Genomic DNA, 21460 nt, shown 5'->3' with positions numbered 1-21460 from the left:
GACTCCCATTTTTAAAGTCTCATCTTCCCCGTCAGAGGCGTGGACCAAATGTACCTATCATATCGCAGAAGGTGATGAAGGGCCATCTTGACCTTCTCAAATTTTTGGCATGTCTCTTTCCAGAAGGTCTTGATGTATCAAGCCCAATTTTTAGACTATTAAGCTATTCCTCCAGATAGTAGAGGTGGCCTTTATACATGTATCTGAGAAAAGCCTTTTTATCAGATACATGTATAAATCAAATCAAACTATTAACACCTGCTGGAGCAGCCAGTGGTAAGCAAAAACAGTTCGACAGTTCAGAGAAAAGGGAAATCACAGATTTTGCTTCATAGAAATTGTTTTCCTCTGGATAAATGTTCAATCATTTGGAATTCATGATGGTCCTGCCAGGTTTTTCATGTGAAGAGGGGCCCAGCGGCTCCACATAGTTCTCCTCAGTAGCGTATAAGCTACTTAGTTTAAAAAAAATGTTATTTGAGATGATGCCAAGTGCCTGTTCTTTTGACTGGGCTCAGAGTAACGTAATGTTCAGATCAATGCAATTGTCTAGGGAAGAACAAGACCGATGCCAAAACACAGTCCATGCAAGTGGATAGAGATGATATTATCATGCAAGGACAGGAAAAAACACGTCAAAATGAAAGGAAAATGATATTCTCTTTTAACTACGGCGTCAATGTTCCAGTGGAAAAACATAAACATCAAGGAGCCCAGAGCTGAGGCTGTGCCCTTAACAAAAGTGTGTACTCATTTGACTCAGTCCAGAAATCTAAAGGCAAACTTCTCCTAGCATATTTTGATGCTAATAGTTTTGCTCCCCAGTTGATGTTTATGGAAAATCTACATGTGCCATACAGGGACAGAGCAGAATACAAAAGTCAGGACCTGATAGGGGATACAGAGATATATCTCTGAGAAGGCAATTTTGTCTTGGAAATTTCCATGATAAGAAGCACTTTTCACCATGACTACACTGTAAAATGTGTCTGTAAGTAGTTAATTACAGATGTCATTTCTGATGGAACCAAAGGATGAAAACAGAACCCCAAGTGATGACAGCTGAATTAACTGGGCTCCCATCTTTCTCTCCCTACTCCCTGACTTCTAGCTGCTAATGCAACTCCTTCCATCTCCTTCCTTCCCTGGGGCCACAAGAAACGGCATCCTTCCCAACTGCAGCTTGCTGCTGGAAGCTTGCCTATATTCTCCATCTTTGACCCAGAGCTGTTCTGGGTTTAGTGCCAGCTTCTCCCTACAACACAGGTTCTGTTGTCTCTGCTTCCACTGCACTTCATGTTTCTGGCATGACTTAGGAGCAAGACCCAGCAGGAGCAGTCAGTGGGCCAAAGTTTCCCAACAGACTTCACTGCCCAGAAGTGCATTCCTCTGGCCAAACTCTCTGCCAATTTTCTCCTAGTGACCACCACAACTCAGGAAATTCTCATACCCCTTGGGATTAGCCTGTGTCCTAAAGACTAATATAGCTAACTTGGTAAAAGTGTGACATTTCTTGTGACACTGGCAGTATGGGAGTCCAGTGTCAGACTTGAGGCATGACCCACCTCTGACTAGGCTTTAAAAGTTATCTAAAAATTAACACATTGGGCCAGATCCTTAGCTGGTGTAATTTGGCATCTAGGACACTATTACCCCAGCTGAGGATCTGGTCCTGAATTTTGCCTTCTGATTATTAATCCAACTAATGTCTCAAGGGTAGCTTTAGCTCAGTTCCTCATGCCTAGGCATAATCATCATCATCATATGCTACAGTCATTACACTTGTCAAATAGTATTACTCTAGCAAGTAGTCCATTGAGTAAAGGGGACCACTCGTGTGAGAAAGGATTGGAGAATCCAGCCCTGAATTAGTGATGGGTTAGTTCCAAATCCTGAATCAAGATTTGCATCTAAACTGTCACATGGGCCTATTTTTTATTCAAATACAGTTTTACTGTGAAGAATTCTTTCATTTTTGGTTGCAAAGTCAGTTCTTTAATAACTTGCATTAAAAGTTTTTACAGCACATTCTTGTGCTGTTAACTTTTTTAAATCTAAACTACTATACTGTATTGTATTTGTACTCACTAAAAAGCATACAAACTAGTTGCGTAGCTTTCAGGAAACATATACAATACTATTGTACAGCAAGTAAATGCCTCTGCAAACTGGGACTTTAAGAAGAGTTCAGTACATGTGTAGAGGGTAGTATATTGCCCATTGCCTAACCTTGGTTGGGAGTGTGGTGGGAGTTTAAATTTCCCCAGCACAACCTCCCCATGCTCATGCTTCACATTGGTGAAGTGGTTTTTCACCCTAAAAGAATAAGCAAAAACACCAGAGAAGAAATAATTTCTTAAAAGAATAATAATTAGAGTTTAGGTTTTGGTTTTTTTTTTTCTTTTTAAAGCAGAGGTTAAAACTAGATTATTCTCCTGAAACTGTGCCAATACCATTAGTATGTAATGTGAGATGTAGTGAGGAGGGTTTTTTTTTTTTTTTAAGTTTTACATGGAATTTCTAGAGTGAGATATGCAGCATTACAGAAGGGAACTGTGCAGCAAAACCAAGCACGAACAGGTCTGGTTGTGCCTATTCCTGCTCCTTTATGATGCATAGAGACAGCCTCAAATTTTTTATCAAGTATTCTGCTTCTGTAATTGACACTACTGCTGCCAGCAGTGAGGTTTGAACTTGAGACCTCTAAGGCTAATAGTATGAGCCAGCTAAAGACTTTATTGCTTAGCTGGAAAAGTGGCAGATATATTAACATATTCTATAGACTAGCTACTAGGGAGGGACAAAGATCCACGCGTTCATAATTCATTCTTATGGAAGAAAGAGAGTATACAGATAAAAACAAATGAAATATATTACGCTGTGAAAAAAAAACAGTCCTATGCCCACACAATATTTTTGGGCTGTGAGAACTGCTGTTCTCAAGAATCATATTAATGGAAATAGGCAAAAGAACTTTATCGTTACTGTAACATGCCTAATCATTGCAGTATGTGAATGCATAATTGGAGTCAAATACAAATAGTCAGATACTATTCAAATACTGCTTATTCTTCTGAAGTGTGTAGGAGGCTGGTTTGCCTATAAACTTAACAAAAGTTCTTTTTATGTACTTGCAGAATCTTTGACTGAAATCTATGCTAATTGTTAATCATAGAATAGAATATTCTATTCATAGGTTGGAAGAGACCTCAGGAGGTCATCTAGTCCAATCCCCTGCTCAAAGCAGGACCAACACCAGTTAAATCATCCCAGCCAGGGCTTTGTAAAGCCAGGCCTTAAAAACCTCTAAGAATGGAGATTCCACCCATCCACCCCCAGTAACCCATTTCAGAGCTTCACCACCCTCCTAGTGAAATAGTGTTTCCAAGTATCCATCCTAGACATACCCCACTTAAACTTGAGACCATTGCTTCTTGTTCTGTCATCTGCCACCACTGAGAAAAGCTGAGCTTCATCCTCTTTGGAACCCCCTTTCAGGTGGTTGAAGGCTGCTATCAAATCCCTCCTCACTCTTCTCTTCTGTAGACTAAATAACCCCTGTTCCCTCAGCCTTCGTCTTGTAAGTCATGTGCCCCAGCCAATCACAGGCAGTGGGACAAATCTTTCCTTAGAACATAGATGTTCCCCCAAATTTTAACCCCAAGAGCTACATAATGCACAAAAACTACACTATAATTTGAGTAGTTTTGTTTTAAGGTCATAACATGCTACATTGCCTAACTTCCATAATTAATTACCCTTAAAAAGAAAAAAATTCTCTCTTTTAAAAATTATATTTAATACTGAAACATTTATAACCCACACTAAATGCCTGACGGCCCGTATAGTGACAGTAATTGAAAATATATTCAAAATCCTTTTCTTGCTATCCAAATACCAGATTCATGTGCAAAATTTTGCAGCAACATAAGTAGTGGTGTAAATTACACATTGTGTAAACTGTAGTTATGAAAACAAATAATTGGTAAATTAATGTGATATTGATTAATACTGAGCTTGTATGCTGCATGCATTAAATTCATCCTGATCATTGTTGTGTCAGCTTAAACTGGGGCTGAAATTGACTTGAGCAGTGTTGAGAATGGTGTGGCATAAGAAAGGAGGAGAGGGGGAGCCTACTTTATCTTACACCTTCCAACTAGTAACTTTTCAGGCTCAGTCTGCTCAGTTCCACCTCCCATATCTATAAATTATACTCGTTGCGCACCAGTTGCCAGGCTAGTGCAAGTTATTCTATTTTGTCATTTACACCAGTTTTAAGAGCATCTTTGTATCATTATTGTCACTGCTGAATTTGTCCCAGAGACTTTATGAAAGTTACAGCCACTTACTTCAAGCTGTATTTGACTTGAAGTCTTTTAATGACATTTTGTTGGTGTGTTTTGAGAATTGTCAGGAATATCCATAATTCGGGTGGCAGCCAAAGGTTACAACTGAAAAATATAGTTAATTTCTAAAATATATTTCCTTGTCATCTTGATTAGTAGTCTTTAGCTTACCTGTGAATGGCAGCGCCACAGATGCTGGAAAGGGAGGCATAAACTATATTCCCAAAGACATAGAACTGCCATAGCGGGCAGTCTGCTGGACAGAGGACATCTGCTCTCTCCTTTCTGATATCAACTCCCCTTGTAAGGCATGTGATGGTAGTGGGGGCTAAAGAGGAAAAGAAAAAATTGAGCTCTGAGGCTTGAACAACCTATTATAATGAATCTGGAGGATCATTTCCAATCTACTCACCATATCTCAGTTTAAAGCACACATTTTAATTTGAAATTAAGCTACAGCCTTGTCTTGTACTGCAGTCTGGCTTTAAGGATTCAGTCACAGCATATATCATGGGCAATGACAAGGAAGATTACACACTCTTGTTTCACAATCATGTTGGAAAGAACAAGAACCAACAAGAAATGATTGAAAGCACTGAACTACATTCAGCAGAGGACAACACAGATGATGGTGGAAAGCTGGAGGGCATTGGAGGAGAAAGGCACCAGCAGTTCAAAGCAGCAGCAGCAGCTTTCTCTATTACTAAGGCATACAGGCATGAGGAAGGCTGCTCAGAGCCAATGAACCCCCAAAAGTGGGCAGCACTGTCCATGAAAGGAATGAGGGTCAGGGATGTGTTGACTCAGACCGTCTCTTGGACAGCCTCCACCAACAGAGCTCCTAAGAAGTTCTCAGCAGAAGCTGAGGCCATCCTCCAAGATGGAATTCATAAGAGAAGGTGACAATGGTACCACCTTCACTACACTTCACTTCACTCCCATTAAGACTATCAGAAAAATTTTGGCCAGGGCAGTGAGGTTAGATATTCATCTGTCTGCCCCAGCAAGAGTGAATTAGGTCTATTATTGCAATGCTACCTATTTTTAGAACATGTAAACCGCTGCCATGGAGAGTATAGGAGAGACAAGGTGGGTGAAGTAATACCTTTTTAATGGGCCAACTTCTGTTGGTGAAAGATACAAGCTTTTGAGCTTCACAGAGCTTGTCTTCATAGACAGTATAGAAAGCTTAGTGCAAATAACTGAAGCTGCTTTTAGTCAGTCGCTTAAAACAAATGTCATCCTTAAGTGACAAAGGACACAGTGAAAACAAGTCAACCACGTGGTCAATAGACACAGATAAAATGTAACTTGGCAAAGTGAAAACTTCATGTTTGTCTTTGGCTGGGATTTTGAAAAGCACGTCAGTGACTCAGGTGCCTTTGTTCCATGGGAAGTTGCTGTCTCTTACTTCTGTTTTTTCTATTGTTAGCTCAGGCATATTATTTTCTCTTTTTAGCAATGATAACTATTTAACATACAGTACATTACATTTTGTATAATAGTTAAAATACACTGTAAACATTCAATCATTAAGATTAGCATTTATAAGAAAATTTACTTAAATATTTAAATAGTAAATAGTCGAAAAGAAATTACAACATCCAATATACTACTTCAGTTACTGTAGCCAGTTCCCTGCATCAAACATATTCCCACTTTCTGAGATTCCTAAATACAGCTGTGCACATCACAAGAACCTAAAACTATTTTCCAGAGAGGCTTTCCATTATGTAAGTATACAAAGGGAAAGCCAAGTTATTTTACAAGATATTTCTATGTAATGGAAATGGATGGTCAAATGACTTAACTGGATGTAGGAGTCTGGTTGAGACAGCATGCCATATTAGCACTTCTCTTTTATCACCATCAATGTCTGCAAAATTTATTTTTTATTAGAACCCAAAAATATTACTTGGTAAATTTTTGAACTGGTGAAGACATTTGTCAAATATGAACCTATGTCATAATTTATCTTCAGAGAAACAATAAGTTCTAAAATGTGTGAACTGCTCCACTATGCTATATGATGTTAATTCTGAAGTATAAGGATGGTTACATAAGGGGCAAGTTTTCAAAACTGAAAATCTGAATGCCTTACACTTACATTGTGTGAATAATTACTGTGACTGTATGTGGGAATTTGGCAGTTAGTCATGCAATGATTTTAGATGACTTACCATATGCAAATATACGTATAGTAACAGCACACAAATGTAGGGTCACTCCTGTGCACACATTTTTGCATGAGGATCAAGCCTAGTTCTTTTGAGAACTTGGTATTTAATGTGCAACATCATTAACTATTCTATCCCCAGTCAACGTAGCACCTCCAACTAGTGTGGGAGTGTGGCAAACTTGGAATTTTTTCAGGAGTAACATCACTTCTGCCTCACAATCTGACCCCTGACTGGATACCGATATTGACTTTCTAAGAACAAATCTTGCCCCTGACGTCCTTGCAAAAGATTTTTTCCCTCTCCATTAACTACTGTATCATCAGCTATTCAGTCAATAGGGCTAAAATGTAGAAATTCTACCAGCATAAAGAAAAAAACATCTTAAATAGATCTGAATAGATTCCAAGGCCAGAAGGGAACATTGTGATCATCTAGTCTGACCTCCTGTAGGCCATTGAACTTTCCCAGTAATTTCCTAGAGCATACAAAATAGTTCTTTACCAGCTTTACCAGTACATACCCTGGGCTGCAGAGGTTTTTAGGGGGGTCTGGGACTAACTCTATAACTGAGGCCCCCTCATCATGAGAGGATGCTCAGATGGGGAATTGGGAGGTCCACCTTGCAGCAGCAGCTTGATTCGTGTCCTGAGGGACTGAGCTCGGCTCCCCACTCTGGGCATTGTGACCTGGACATCATGACAGAGGGGCTGCTGGGCCAAATTTTAGTGAGTGTTGCTGTGACCCGATGCACCAGGTTGCAGCACTACTCGCTTTGGGGGTCCTCTCAGATAGGAAGTCCTGGGGCAAACTCCCCCTTCTCTCCCTCTGAGACAGTCCTACCCATATCACTCATACTTGCAGCAAAGATCACTATTACTATTACTAAAAGTGCTTTACCTTGGGATCACAGCAAACAATTCTGTTTTTCATTAGCATATTGAACATACTGCACGCCAGTGAGACCACCCAGAAAGTTACATTTTTATCTCATTTATTATTTTATAAATGTGTTAGTTTAGATTTTTATCAATGCATTTGCCAGTAAGGGCCTTATTTTCAAAATAGAAGAAGTGCTAGGAACAGAAATGCAGGAGGAGTTGTGAGATAACTGTCTGGATATTTCTGTGTGCAAATACCATATTACACATTTAATCACAGTAACTGTGTGTACCAGATACGCATATAATTGTGCATGTAGTTTTGCAGATGAGCCTTGGCGCCTGATATTTTGAAAATTAAACCTATAATATGAGATACTTACAATGGGGAAGGGGAAGGAGTGAAATGAGGACCTCTAAGCTTTGTCAAATCATTTAAAATACTTTTTTGTGTGTGGATATTTATGAAATGTTTTTGTTTTACTCAAAAAAGTTAACATCTTTCTGTGCCTCTATGGTTCATCTTGTCCTATTTAGATTATAGGATCTTCAGGGCAGGAACAGGGACTTTTAAAATTTGAGTCTTACACAGAACTAAGCATATTGTTAGTGCTTCTAATTCTCTGGAAGTGACAGCAACAGCACTTAAATTCTGCATTACCCTCTGGGTACTACTTGCTTTCAGATATAATACTTATATTGGGTCAGAGCCTAAGCCACAGGGTATTATTATTCAGAAAGCTCATGCCACTTGCCTCAAAAATATTTCCAGTATATAAGGCTTGAACAAACAGGTTAAGTTTCATCCAGACTGGGGTTTTTTTTTAATGTAAAGGAAATAATTTTATCTCTGTAAATAGTTTCATATGATTTTCAGATTTAAAAGTAGCAGGTCCAAAAATCTGACTAAATATTTCCAGGAAAGCAAATGGCTAAAATAAAATCAAGAGCATACTGGCAATGAGGGTATAACTCCTCTTCTATAAACTATGTAAGGAAATGTCTTCCAGCTAAGAGATTCCCCATTTTTTGTTACAGTCATGACAATACTCCTATCCAATTCAATTAGTATCAATGGGAACCGTGTACACTTCCAAGAGCAAATGAGGTAGGTGGCCTGGTATAATTGTTTAAGTACAAGTCTGGAAGTCCAAAGCTCTATTCCCATTTCCCTTGCTGACTGGATAACATATCATGGGATTACCTGGTTGTCAGAAGTGGTGAGCAGTACATCCCTAGCTTCCATAGATATCAAGAACCTTTGAAATTCTGGTCATTAACTTTTCATTCTCAGTTTCTACAGCTATAAAACAGGGACAAATACTTACCAGCCTCAAAGGAGTGTTGTGGGAATTAAGTAGTTAGAGTCTGTAAGGAACTTTGAACCCACAAAGTGCTTATAAAAATCCTCTGTATTATCATTAATTAGAGTTCCCACTGTCTCCCTTCCCCAATGATCTCAGTTATTTAAAGATACTACTGTACCCATCACTACAAATGAGCAACCTAAAGGTCTTTTCCTCTGGCTCACTGACAGTATTATATAGTCTACTCTCTGCTTCATGCCAGCCCATTGTGTGCAAGGTTGTAGAGCTAGTATGTCCCTGTGATAAGAGAAACAGATTTTCCTTTTGATTCTAATTTGTTATTTTAAGTTCCTCTCAGGGAATTAGTTACATCTTTTTTGGTTTCATCTACATAAATTCATGCCTATGTAATGGTGCCTGTTGCCATGAGGCTGATGTGTCCTGATAGTCCCTTGCCTGGCTTTCCTCTTTCATTTGTCATGTGTCTTCATAAGCTATGGAAAATTCAGCACTCTGATTTTAATTGACTTTCTGAAATTCACATAACTCATATCTGCAAGCAATTAAACTGGCTCCTGGTGAAATTGCTAATTTAGGGACAAATGCAGGAACCTAGCATTCAACCCAAATAGTGAGGTGTACACTGGTTATCTTTAAGAGATTGCTGTGCAGCTACAGAGCCCTGCACAGCAGTCTGTGGAGAGATATCTCAGCTCTGGTGGCTGAGATAACATGTCATACCCCACACATGCATCACAGTAGTGATTTTGGGAACAGAAGAAGGGCCAAAGGGTCAAGAGCCTCTGGTCCTCCCACAATCTCTCTCTCAGCTGCACAGTGATATGCATTTCTTGCATAGCCCTTCCCCCAAACAATCCAACTCCTTTCCTAGTTCAGAAGAACTACATCAATTCTGCTGCCAGGAAGAACTCTGCAGCCACAGACATGGGAGCTGGATTTGATTCATAGTCTCACCCTTTCCATACTTGTATGGTCTAATAAGTTTTCCTCTACTTTTAAATGTTCATTTGTAGACCTCCACCAGTCTCCTCATGTTACAGTTAATATTACTGTTATGTTTGTATTGTTCTTCTCAATTTGGTATATGCATAATTAATAATAATTTAGAAATTAATAATCATTTTGGTCTGATGCCAAACTTTTTACCTTCTTAAGTACATATCCAAATTCAATACAGAGGATAAAGCCTGTTCAATGCATTAAAACATTTGAAACATAGAGAGGACCTTTTAAATATTCAGTACTTTGACTATCTGTGCCTACCTTAATTGCAAATAACAACTGTAGTACATAAATGCTAATGAAAATAGTTACCCATAAGTTACACCCCTAAGTATTTTTCACTCGATCCCCGTTCTATTTCTGAATGAATTTGCTAGAACTTTCCCTTAATTTCATGAAAATGTTTTGTGATGGGAATTTGAAAATCTAGACCTTAAATCTAATTATGTTGCAGGAGAAAAGCTTATCTTGAAATTTATCATCACAGATCCATTCATGTCCACTATAGACTCCCAGTGGCGTTTGGAGTGCAAAGTGAATGAAGGATTGGGTTTTAAAAACTCCAAGAAAATGACCAAACTTCCACTCTATCATGGCTTGCACATATACTCTATATGTCACAGAAACACAACACCTCAGAATATTGTGTGGAAACACACTGTATTTCTTCCTGATTAAAACATGATTTAATGGAGGAAGTTCCATGTAGAAAGATAAGGATGGATGTCTTGCTTCAGTGCTGGACCTACAAAAGACAAGGGAGAACCTATTACAAAGGCGTTGAAGTCTGTCTTCTCTCCTATGACATCCATCAAATAACCATACCATAGGTTTAAACATTTTGTGACCTAAGAACCTCTTAATGCCACCTGGCAAGGGAGTGCAGAAGGGTTACAGGAATCTCCTGATTCTCGTGGGTGCATTCTGGTTCACCAAAGAATGCCATCTGAGGTCTCAAATGAAAGCAAGTGTCACACCAGACAGCAATATCATTGTGAAATGTATGTAGAGATGCTATGTAAAGAATTATGTATATATTAGGGCTTTCACACAATTAAAAATATTCATTGCATGATTAATCATGCAATTAATCATACAGTTAAAAGATTATTATTTAAATATTTTTGGATATTTTCTATATTTTCAAATATATTTATTTCAGTTACAACACAGAACACAAAGTTTACAGTGCTCATTTTATATTTATTTTTATTACAACTATTTGTGCTATAAAAACAAAAGAAATAGTATTTTTCAACTCATCTCACACAAGTACTATAATACAATCTCTTTATCATGAAAGTTGAATTTACAAATGTAGAACTATGAACAAAAAATAACTGCATTCAAAAATAAAACAAAGTAAAACTTTAGAGCCGACAAGTCCACTCAGTCCTACTTCTTGTTCAGTCAGTCACTCAGACAAATAAGTTTGTTTACATTTGCAGAAGATAATGCTGCCCACTTCTTATTTACAATATCACCTGAAAGTAAGAACAGGTGTTCACATGGCACTGTTGTAGCCGGTGTCTTAAGATATATTAAATATATGCCAGATGTATTCAAGATTCGTATGTCCCTTCATGCTTCAACCATCATTCCAGAGGATATGTTTGCAGGATTCTGCTCAATAACAATCCAAAGCAGTGCAGACTGATGTACGTTCACTTTCATCATCTGAGTCAGATGCCATAAGCAAAGGGTTGATTTTCTTTTTTGGTCATTTGGGTTCTGTAGTTTCCACATCAGCAGGGCCGGCTCCAGCGTTTTTGCCACCCCAAGCGGTGAAGGAAAAAAAAACAAAACCACAATCGGCAGCACTTTGGCGGCGGTACACCGTTCTTCGGCTGCAATTTGGCAGCAGGTCCTTCCCTCTGAGAGGGACTGAGGGACCTGCCGCCAAAGAGCCAGATCTGCGGCCCCTTTCCGTTGGCCACCCCAAGCACCTGCTTGCTGCTCTGGTCCCTAAAGCCGGCTCTGCACATCAGAGTGTTGCTCTTTTAAAACTTCTGAAAGCATGCTCCAAACCTCATCCTTCTCAGATTTTGGAAGGCACTTCAGATTCTTAAACCTTGGGTCAAGAACCAGGAGGCATTTTAATTGTTTGCAAATATGAGTAATATGAATTTTAGAAATTTACATTGGTACCTTCTTTGTGTTTTGTCAAATCTGCAGCGAAAGTGTTCTTATAATGAACATGTGCTGGGTCGTATTCCGAGAGTGCTATAACATGAAATATATGGCAGAATTCCAGTAAAACAGACCAGGAGATACACAACTCTCCCCCAAGGAGTTCAGTCACAAATTTAATTAACACTTTTTTTTTAACAAGCATCATCAGCATGCAAGCATGTCCTCTGGAATGATGGCTGAAGCAAGAAAGGGCATACAAATGTTTAGCATATCTGGCATATAAATACCTTGCATTGCTGGCTACAAAAGTGCCATGCGAACATATGTTCTCACTTTTAGGTGACATTGTAAATAAGAAGCCAGCCGCATTACCTCCCGTAAGCGTAAACAAACTTGACTGTTTTAGTGATTGGTTGAACAAGAAGTAGGACTGAGTGGACTTGTAGGCTCTAAAGTTTTATATTGTTTTGTTTTTGAGTGCAAGTATGTAACAAAAAATATCTACATTTGTAAGTTACACTTTCACAATAAAGAGTTTGCACTACAGTACGTATACGACGTGAATTGAAAAATATTATTTTGTTTATCATTTTTACAGTGGAAATATTTGTAATAAAAATAATATAAAGTGCACACTGTACACCTTGTATCCTGTGTTGTAATTGAAATCAATACATTTGAAAATGTAGAAAAACGTCAAAAAATATTTAATAAATTTTAATGGGCAGTCCTTGTTTAAAAGTGAGATTAAAACTGCGATTAACTCAAAAAAAATTGTGTTAAAAAATGAATCATGATTAATCACGTGAGTTAACTGTGATTAATTGACAGTCCTAATAAATATATAAGATGCAGGCAGGAACAGCACACACTGAACGGCACAACCAAGTGGCTGACATTGTGTACAGGAACATCTGCACAGCGTATGGGCTAGACCCTCCCAAGACCAGATGGGAGATTCCACAGAAGGTTGTGGAGAATAGCAGGGCTAAGATTCTGTGGGACTTCCAGATCCAGACGGACAGGCAGGTACTGGCCAATCAACCAGACATCGTGGTAATAGACAAGGAGCAGAAGACAGCGGTGGTGATAGATATAGCAGTGCCAAGTGACAGCAACATCAGGAAGAAGGAATATGAGAAGCTGGAGAAGTACCAGGGCCTGAAAGAGGAACTAGAGAGGATGTGGAAAGTGAAGGCCAAAGTGGTCCCAGTGGTGGTAGGAGCACTCGGGGCTGTGACTCCTAAGCTGGGTGAGTGGCTCCAACAGATCCCAGGAACAACATCAGAGCTCTCTGTCCAGAAGAGTGCAGTGCTAGGAACAGCTAAGATACTGCGCAGAACCCTCAAACTCCCAGGCCTCTGGTAGAGGACCCGAGGTTGAGGAAGACACATACCACCCATAGGGGTGAGAGGGGAATTTTTTTTTTTTTTGTAAAAGATATATTCTTAAAGTTTGTATCAAGGTGTTAGTCACCAGAAAAGGTGAAAAACAGGTTATCTATCTGTTTACATGTGGACTGAGTATTGTTTCATTCAGAATGGGTCCCCTATCACCAGTCTGAACTGAATGCAAATGAAGGATTGTAAAAAAGAACTCCCAGGAAGGGAAACACATTGGAGATAGAGAACTTTATCTTGAGGTGCATATAGGAGATTTGCTTGAGTATATTGGGTGGGGCAAAGAGCTTGAACAGACATCTTTCACCGAGGAAGAAAAAGGACAACACTTTTGTTTCATAAATGAAGGGTCTAGGCCAGGCTTAGTTGAAAATGCTGGAGAATTTAGGGTGAGTTAAGTTTCTTTAGACAAAAGTGTAACTTGCTAGTTTAGTCTCTAGAAAGCAAGTTATGATTTTGTTTTTTTATGCACCCGTCTCCAAAGTTCTTATTCATTATTATTTGAATCTCTAATTTTTGATAATAAATGTATTACTGTTTTCACTATAAATATATCTAAGTGCTGTGGTGTTAAACAAAATGCTGTCCTGAGTTACAAGATGGTGTACACTGTTCCTTTGGGAACAGCAGACCTGGTAATTCTGTGAGTGTTCAGTGGGTATGGGCTGGACATTGCAGGAACACTGAGTATTCGGGCATGGGTCTGTGCTTAAACAGAGGGTGTGAGGCCTACAGGGGTCTGGAAGGCAGCGCTTGTGCTGCTAGAGGCCACTAGTTTCAGAGAACTGACCCACAGCAGGCACAGACATAGCTGCTTCATGCTATGGGGCAGGCAGTGGTGAGGTGCTTCACAACTCTGGATACCCTAGGATGCATCACACATTCTATAGCTCGTCTATCCAGTACTTTCCTAAATTACCATATTTGCACTATACAGTTCTGCTCCTTACTACTGAAAAAAAATGAGCAACTTTCACACAACTGTCAAACAAGAGTCACCAAACATTTAAAGGGAGTCTTATCAAGGGAAAAGCCACAACTAAATGTTGGGCTATGTTGCCCTGTGTTGCTTGGGTATAGGAGAGAACAGAAGCTGTCCCAATATATTTAAAGAACAGTTTCATTGTAAACTATGATAAAGTCAGGGATTATAAAGAGTGAAATAGCTTTCAGTCACGTCACTGCTTATGCTGTTTTTTTCCTTTTGCCATTTTTGTACTGCTTGGACAGTTTAAACCGATTTTAGCAGAGTTAAACCGATTTAAGGCTATACCTGTCCACACTACGAGGCCCTTTATATCGATATAAAGGCTCTTTAAATCGGTTTCTGTACTCCTCCTCAACGAGAGGAGTAACGCTAAAATCGGTATTACCATTCGGATTAGGGTTAGTGTGGCCGCAAATCGACGGTATTGGCCTCCGGGCGGTATCCCACAGTGCACCACTGTGACTGCTCTGGACAGCAATCTGAACTCAGATGCTGTGGCCAGGTAAACAGGAAAAGCCCCGCGAAGTTTAGATTTTCATTTCCTGTTTGCCCAGCGTGAGCCTGCTCACGCACAACGAGGGGTGGCAGATGTCAGTCCCACCCGCGAATCCATAAAGACTTCTCCAGCCATCGGACCATACAGGAGATATCTGATCATGATCGATCGCTTGTGGAACAAATCTTTTTCTATCAGATGCTCTGTTGACAGAAGACGAAATGCCAAATGCTGGCTGCGTTTGAAAATAAATTCATTTCCAGGTTTACACGAGTGCGTGTCGTGACCAGCCGTAATCGGAGCCAGAGACTCAAATAGTACGCTTCATGGATGGGATGGGGAGTCTCGAGGACTTGACTCAGCGGTTATCTCCACAGTGCTACGCAGGTTCTCTGAAAGTATTCTTGCATTTGGCTTGACCCAATGGTCCGGTATGTTCAAACAGCATTGTCCCAGCGTGGTATGTGGGAATGTTAGCTCTCAGAGATTAGCTTCACGCCCCACTTTACGTATATATAGAAAGGGAAAGAAATCGTCTTTCTTGACTTCTCTTCAATAGTCACTGGGGTGTCCTTATGTCTACTGAATCTGCGTGGGACAGCGAGTAGCTGCACCAGTTGTAGCACCATTATTTGCCTCCTCTACTACCTCTCTGTTCCCAGTGCAGATGTGTCAGTAAGGACTGTAATGTCTTAAATCAGCCTGTGAGGGCTCCACATGTGCTATTGACTACTGTGCTCAATACTCTGTCTGGCTGGCCTGAGGTGACTGCCCGGTTCGTGTGGGTGCGCGGCGGTGCCTGTAAATAATATTGGAATGATTCCTGGTCACTCCGCAATATGATTTGGACGAAATACGTGCTGTAACCATCTTCATCAATGCAAGAACTGGGTGGCTGAGGCTTCAATCAAGCCCCTCGCTCTTTCATGGTTTAAAGAGAAAGATTCTGTACTGCTTTGACTGTCATAGCGGTGCTCCTGCTGGCTCGTCTGCCCCACACCGTCTTAAGTGTCCTCCTGACTGTGTCATAGGTCGCTCGGGACTCCCCTCATTTATCTCCACTAACAAAGTCACTGTTTCTTATCCCGCCATTCTTATAACTTCCATGACACTCAAATGCGGAGGCGACATTGCAAATGGTGCGCCCGAGGAACGCTTGCGAAGGGAGGAGTCGTGATGAAGCACAGTCGTGGTTGTGCCAGGGGCACCCCCCGATGAATGCACGTAGCTCATCATTTCTGCAGGATCTGACCCGGAGCACCTGTGCTCCTCTGATACACTGTTCTCCTCAGTACACTTGCCCCCTCTTCTAGGCAGGACACTCTATTTTTAGAAACATAATAAAGAGAATTGACTCAGGAGTCTATTCCCAGTTTTTGCTCTGCCACCCCGGCCATCCGAGCCACGCTCAGTTACCATGAATATGCAGGCAGACCAGTACAAGGAAAACAGGCATAACCGGTCATCTTCATTGCTCAATTTACCCAGCAGCATGTCTTCAGACGGGTTACAGGACAACTCAGTAACCAATCTTTACTATCATGCAAAGCAAATATGAATGCTGCTTGTGTAGCGCTGGATCTTATCGCCTTCTGTCTCCGCTGCAGTCCCCTCAATCAGCTACACATATGGTACGTAAAAAAAAAAAAGCTGAACTGGGCTTTTCGATGGTTTGCCGACTGCTATGCGTCTGCCAGGGCAATGCAGGTAAAAGGGCGCGACACATGATTGTCTTGCCATTTGCTTTCCTGGCAGAAGAATGGACTGACGACTCTACACTCCCTTACCACAGAACCACCGCGACAATGATGTTTTGTCTCCCCATCAGCCACTGGCCTCTCACAACCCAAGGAATTCTAGGGTGCGAGGGGAGATCATGGCAGACTGCTGGGGAACATGGGATAGGCTGTGGGAATAGTACCCACAGTCAGACACTCCAGAAAATCGACGCTAGACTTGGACCATGGATGCACACCGCCGAATTAATGTGCTTAGTGTGGCCGCATGCACTCGACTTTATACAATCTGTTTTATAAAACCGGTTTACGTAAAATCGGAATAATCCCGTAGCGTAGACGTACCCTGAAGTATTCACTTTCCTTTTCTGCCTCAAGCCTTCAAACAAGCATGTGTTTAAATTACACAGAGAAATAGTCCCACAGGTCTTGTCTACACTGGGAAAATGCATCATGTTGGAAAACATGTTAACTAACAGGTTTATACTAACACAATTTTGCCCTGAGCATAGACAAGGATAACTGGGTTTAAAAATGCGTTAACTGGTCATGGCCATGTTGGCTGGCTTTTTGTTTGTTTGTTTGTTTTGACATTTCATTTATACTGTTTTGTTCCCTTTTGAACAGCCTAGGGTTAACTAAGACCAGCTAACAAATTACCAACATACACAGGTGTTTCCAGGATTGGGCAGATATAGTCAGTTTCATTTGTGGCATCTAGAGGCTAATCCAGCTCCCACTGAAGTGAGCTGAAATATTCCTATGGATTTCAATGGGAGTAGGATCAAGAGTAAAAATTTTGAAAGCACCTAAGTGATTTGGGAGCCTAAATCCCTTTGACTTTCAGTGAGACTTAGGTTCTTAAATCACTTTTGAAAATGGGATATAGGTGGTTTTGAAAATGTTGGCTCAAACCTCTGATGTGCTAATGTCATGTTGTTGAGTGACTGTGGATGGGGAAATATTTTTTAAATTTATTTTCATTTTTTTAAATGCATACAAATTTCTGTTAATATTACCTTATGGGAAACCATTTAAAGCAAACCTAAGCAAGGGCATAAATTAAATTGCCAGTCTCCCTTTAATATCTCTTTAGTTGTTTTGACAGACACCTTTAATTTACAGGACTTTATCCCAGTTAGGAAGGATCCTAAAGAGTTCTTCTATTGTTCCCTGCCAGTGTCGCAAACTATTCCCTCTCTTTATATTGACCTGCAAAAGAAATGAGCAAAATTGATCCTGGTTTAGGTTCTGCATTACAGCCTAGTTAGGAGGTCCTCAGTAACGATTTGTATCTAGCAATTGGACACCAGGCCATCACACTAACATTAAAGAGATTGCCAAAAGTTAAAACTAATAAACAAACAAAAATAGCAAAATAAATTCTTATATTATACATACAAATTTGAAGTCACTCTCCATTTGGAGTCAGGATGATGCTCTGCTTCCAGGAATTCATTGCTGGACAGGAGCGATTCTGGATCCTTTCTTTTGCCCTTGCTTCGCTCCCATTGATGGAGGGAATAGAGAGAGTTTCATTTGGGAACATGGTCCCCAAGCCAAAGTGGTTGCACTCCTTAGTTGCTCAACTGATTTGCCTTCTTTAGTTTTTCTACTGCCATGTGTCCACTTGGCTGTGATTCCGACTCCATGGAGTCACCGTTCTCCCAACAGCAGAGTTTCACTCATCCGTGACACTTGTCAATATGCCACTCATAGTCTGTTGGGCACTTTCTATATGTCTCTTCCCTTCCAGGGTAAAATCATGGCACAACAAGCTTAAAATGTTTGCATTGAGTCTTATAGTCATAATATGTTTGTAGGTTGTCTGATGATAAATCCTTTTTAAGCTTTGTGAGTGTCCCTCACTCTCTCATATACATACACTACTACATTTACCGTTACACTATAGAGAAGCTAGATACCTTTGCCTCCTGGAAATACCAACCCCCTCCATTCTCCATCTCCTTCTATGCTTCTCACTTTTAAAAGACAAGTCTTGTCATATAGCTACAAACCTATGTTCTCCCCTCAAAGAATTATGTCAAAGTAATACGGAACCAACAAAACAAACCAAACATTCTATACAACATTGCTCAATCATTTTACTTTTTGACGTATGCTATCTCCCATGTTTGATCTATTTAGTTTATTAGCTTTTTGGAGCAGGTATCTTGTCTGTGAAACATCTAGCACATTATTGGTACTAAAGAATAAAATAATAAAAACACAATAAAATATTTTTCTTGTGTATCATTTGTATCTGGATAATCCCATTTGCAAGCTATGTTTTGTTTACTTTTTTGGCTCGAGAGAGGGAGGATAATATAAGTTCAGAAGGAAGTGTTAGTTAACAGTTACCCCATCACGAAATTCTCTTTCACAACCGGAGAGACAGCATGCAGGGAAGGAAAAGCTGGTGCTACATCCCGTCCCATCCCATATGGAAACAGCATTGTTTTTTCCCTTCAATATAGACGTGGATTTCACAGCACTTTGAAAATCCAGTGTTGAACAGAAATGGTTCTGCAGTCTTAACTCTGCAGCAGCTAGCAGTGGCTCAGTAACCCAATGACGGCATGATAGGGTAAAGAGACGCAGCTAGCATCTAGATTCAACAAGCAAATAGTTCTAGGAGCTCTGAGATGTGATCCCATCAATGTGGTTTTAGTCTGAATATTTGCATGTTTAAACAGAATCTGCTAATACTATGCGAAAAGCAAGGTCACGCTGGTGCTAGACTTTATATAAAAGAGAAAAGGCTACTGTGTGTTCAGTCATTTCTTATCTTAGAGCATAAACAAATTCCCGGTAGCCCATACACAAAGAATTATTATTTTCCATCACCGTTAAAGTAACAAATTTTCAGGTGAGATAGAAAAGGATTCTACAATCGCAAGCCAGGCTGCTTTTGGACATGGTTTAACTTGCACTTGGTGTGTGACTATTAAAGCCGTGAATAGTTACAGAAATGCTTGAACGCCCCACAATTAGACATTTTAAACTAATCTAAATAATAAAAAAAAAGTTCGCTTGGAAAAACCAAGCGCAAATTTGTATTTAGCAATTGCGGAATTCCTTTAAGTCAAGCCCTACGCTGGAAATGTATGTCCGGGGTGCTAGCGGGAGATGATCGCTAGTGTGTCGAACTGGCTCAGCCCTGCAGAGACCCACTTTAGAGGCGCCACCAGTTGGAGACCCATGAAGGGTCCTATGTAAAAACCGGAGTCTCTGAGACATAACGGAGACTATCAACTCACCCGAGCCATCGCTTGCCCGCCCCGGGCTGGCCAGCAGGAAGCCACCTGCAATCAGAGACACAGAGGGGTTCAGGAGCGGTCCCACAGCCGAGCAGTGCAGCTGGGCGCAGGGCGCGCCCGGCCGGGGGGTTCGGAGCTGAGCACCGCGCCCTGTCCGGGCTGACAGGGGCACGCGGAGCTGCTCCCCACCTACCTAGCAGCATCAGCACGGGAGACATGGCGGCCGCGCAGGCTGGCACCTGGGGAGAGGGAAGAGAACTTCAGCGCAGCGCTCGGCAGCGGCAGGGTTAGCTGGCGCCGCCCCCTCCCCCAGTGTGTGCTTAGCTGGAGTTAGGGGCGCCGGTGGCCAAGCCTCGGGGTGTCTCCGGCACCGGGCTGGCAGGTGGAGTGTGGGCACCTGCGCCGGGCTCGCGCGGGGAGGGCGGGCTCTCCTGCGCCCAAGCACGGGCTGCTTGGCTCCGCGCGGACCCCGGCCGGGGACCAGCCCGGGGAGCTCCTGGAGGGGGGCAGGGGAGCCGGGGGAAGAGAGACAACCCACCCTCTGGAGCTGCCGCACACGGCCTGGCTCGCGGCGCTGCTGGTGCCTGTGACAGCCCCGCGCGCGCTTTAAACCCTTCCGCGAGCGCATGAGCACTAGGCAGGCCCCGCTGCCTGGGTGGCCTGGGTGGGCGACCCGGCGGGGAGGGAGCGAGCGCCAGGCTGGCGGCCTCACCGGTAAATTGCCTGAGGGTAGCAGCAGGCAAGTGCGCGGGGCGCCTGCAGGGCCTCTTCTCCCGGACCTGCAAGCCGATCGGAACGGATTCTCAGGCACCCGTGTAAACCTGGCCGCCTTTGGAGTGACTCCGGAGTCACCTGGACAAGTGAGGCCGGGGAGCTCTACTCTGCCCCCAGAGGGTCGATGGACACACGGGCAAACAGCCCCGCCGCCCATCCGGGCCAAACCTTGGGCGATCCTGTACAAGTTCATAGTGCAGCAAAGAGTCCTGTGGCACCTTATAGACTGACAGACGTATTGGAGCACGAGCTTTCCTGGGTGAATACCCATTTCCTTGGATGCAGCATGGGAGGAAGTGGGTATTCAGCCACGAAAGCTCATGCTCCAATACTTCTGTTAATCTATAAGGTGCCACAGGACTCTTTGCTGCTTTTACAGATCCAGACTAACAGGGCTACCCTTCTGATACTTAAGTTCATAGACAGTCCCATTACCATCTGGTGGGATAGCACTGTGAGCTGCATCTTGTGCAAGGACAGCTCACTGATAGGCAGGAGGGAGCTCAGCTCCTTTCTCTCGCCTTCCCTTCTCTCCCATTAATGGAAGGGATGGAAATTTTCCTTTGAGAACAGGAGTCTCCAAGACAAAGCTGTTGGGTTCCTCAGCTGCTCAGCTGACTCCCATCGTGTAGTTTTTCTATTGCCATGTGTCCACTTGGGTGTGACTCTGGCTCTGTGGAGTCACCGTTCTCCCATCAGCAGCGTTTCACTCACACCTGACACTTAGCAATATGCAGTCCACAGCCTGTTGGGCATTTTCTGTACATCTCTTCCCTTCCTGGACAAAATCGTGGCAGAACAGGCTTAAAGTGTTTGAACTGATTCTTGTGGTCAGACCAGGTTCAAAGCTCTGCAGATGTCAAATTCTTTAATGTCTGTGAGTGAGTTTGAAACACACACACACACACGCACACGTCTACTGACCCTTTTCAGTTT

General features: G+C 41.8%; 1 protein-coding gene across 1 annotated transcript in view; it reads right to left on the bottom strand.

The window, feature by feature from the left end:
• The window catches only part of COCH (cochlin), a 39391-nt gene extending 19346 nt beyond the window's left edge, over window positions 1–20045 (bottom strand). Inside the window, exons 1-3 of the mRNA XM_032773337.2 lie at window positions 19944–20045; window positions 19751–19795; window positions 4521–4677 (exon numbers count right to left, since the gene is read on the bottom strand). Coding sequence (XP_032629228.1) covers window positions 4521–4677; window positions 19751–19795; window positions 19944–19968 — 227 coding nt within the window. The 5' untranslated portion in view covers window positions 19969–20045. The remainder of the gene's footprint in view (window positions 1–4520; window positions 4678–19750; window positions 19796–19943) is intronic.
• Window positions 20046–21460: the final 1415 nt, after the last annotated feature.

Source organism: Chelonoidis abingdonii, chromosome 4, assembly GCF_003597395.2.
Source record: "Chelonoidis abingdonii isolate Lonesome George chromosome 4, CheloAbing_2.0, whole genome shotgun sequence".
NCBI lineage: Eukaryota > Metazoa > Chordata > Testudines > Testudinidae > Chelonoidis > Chelonoidis abingdonii.
The sequence above is the reverse complement of the archived record's forward strand: the minus strand, read 5'-3'. Positions and strand labels throughout refer to the sequence as shown.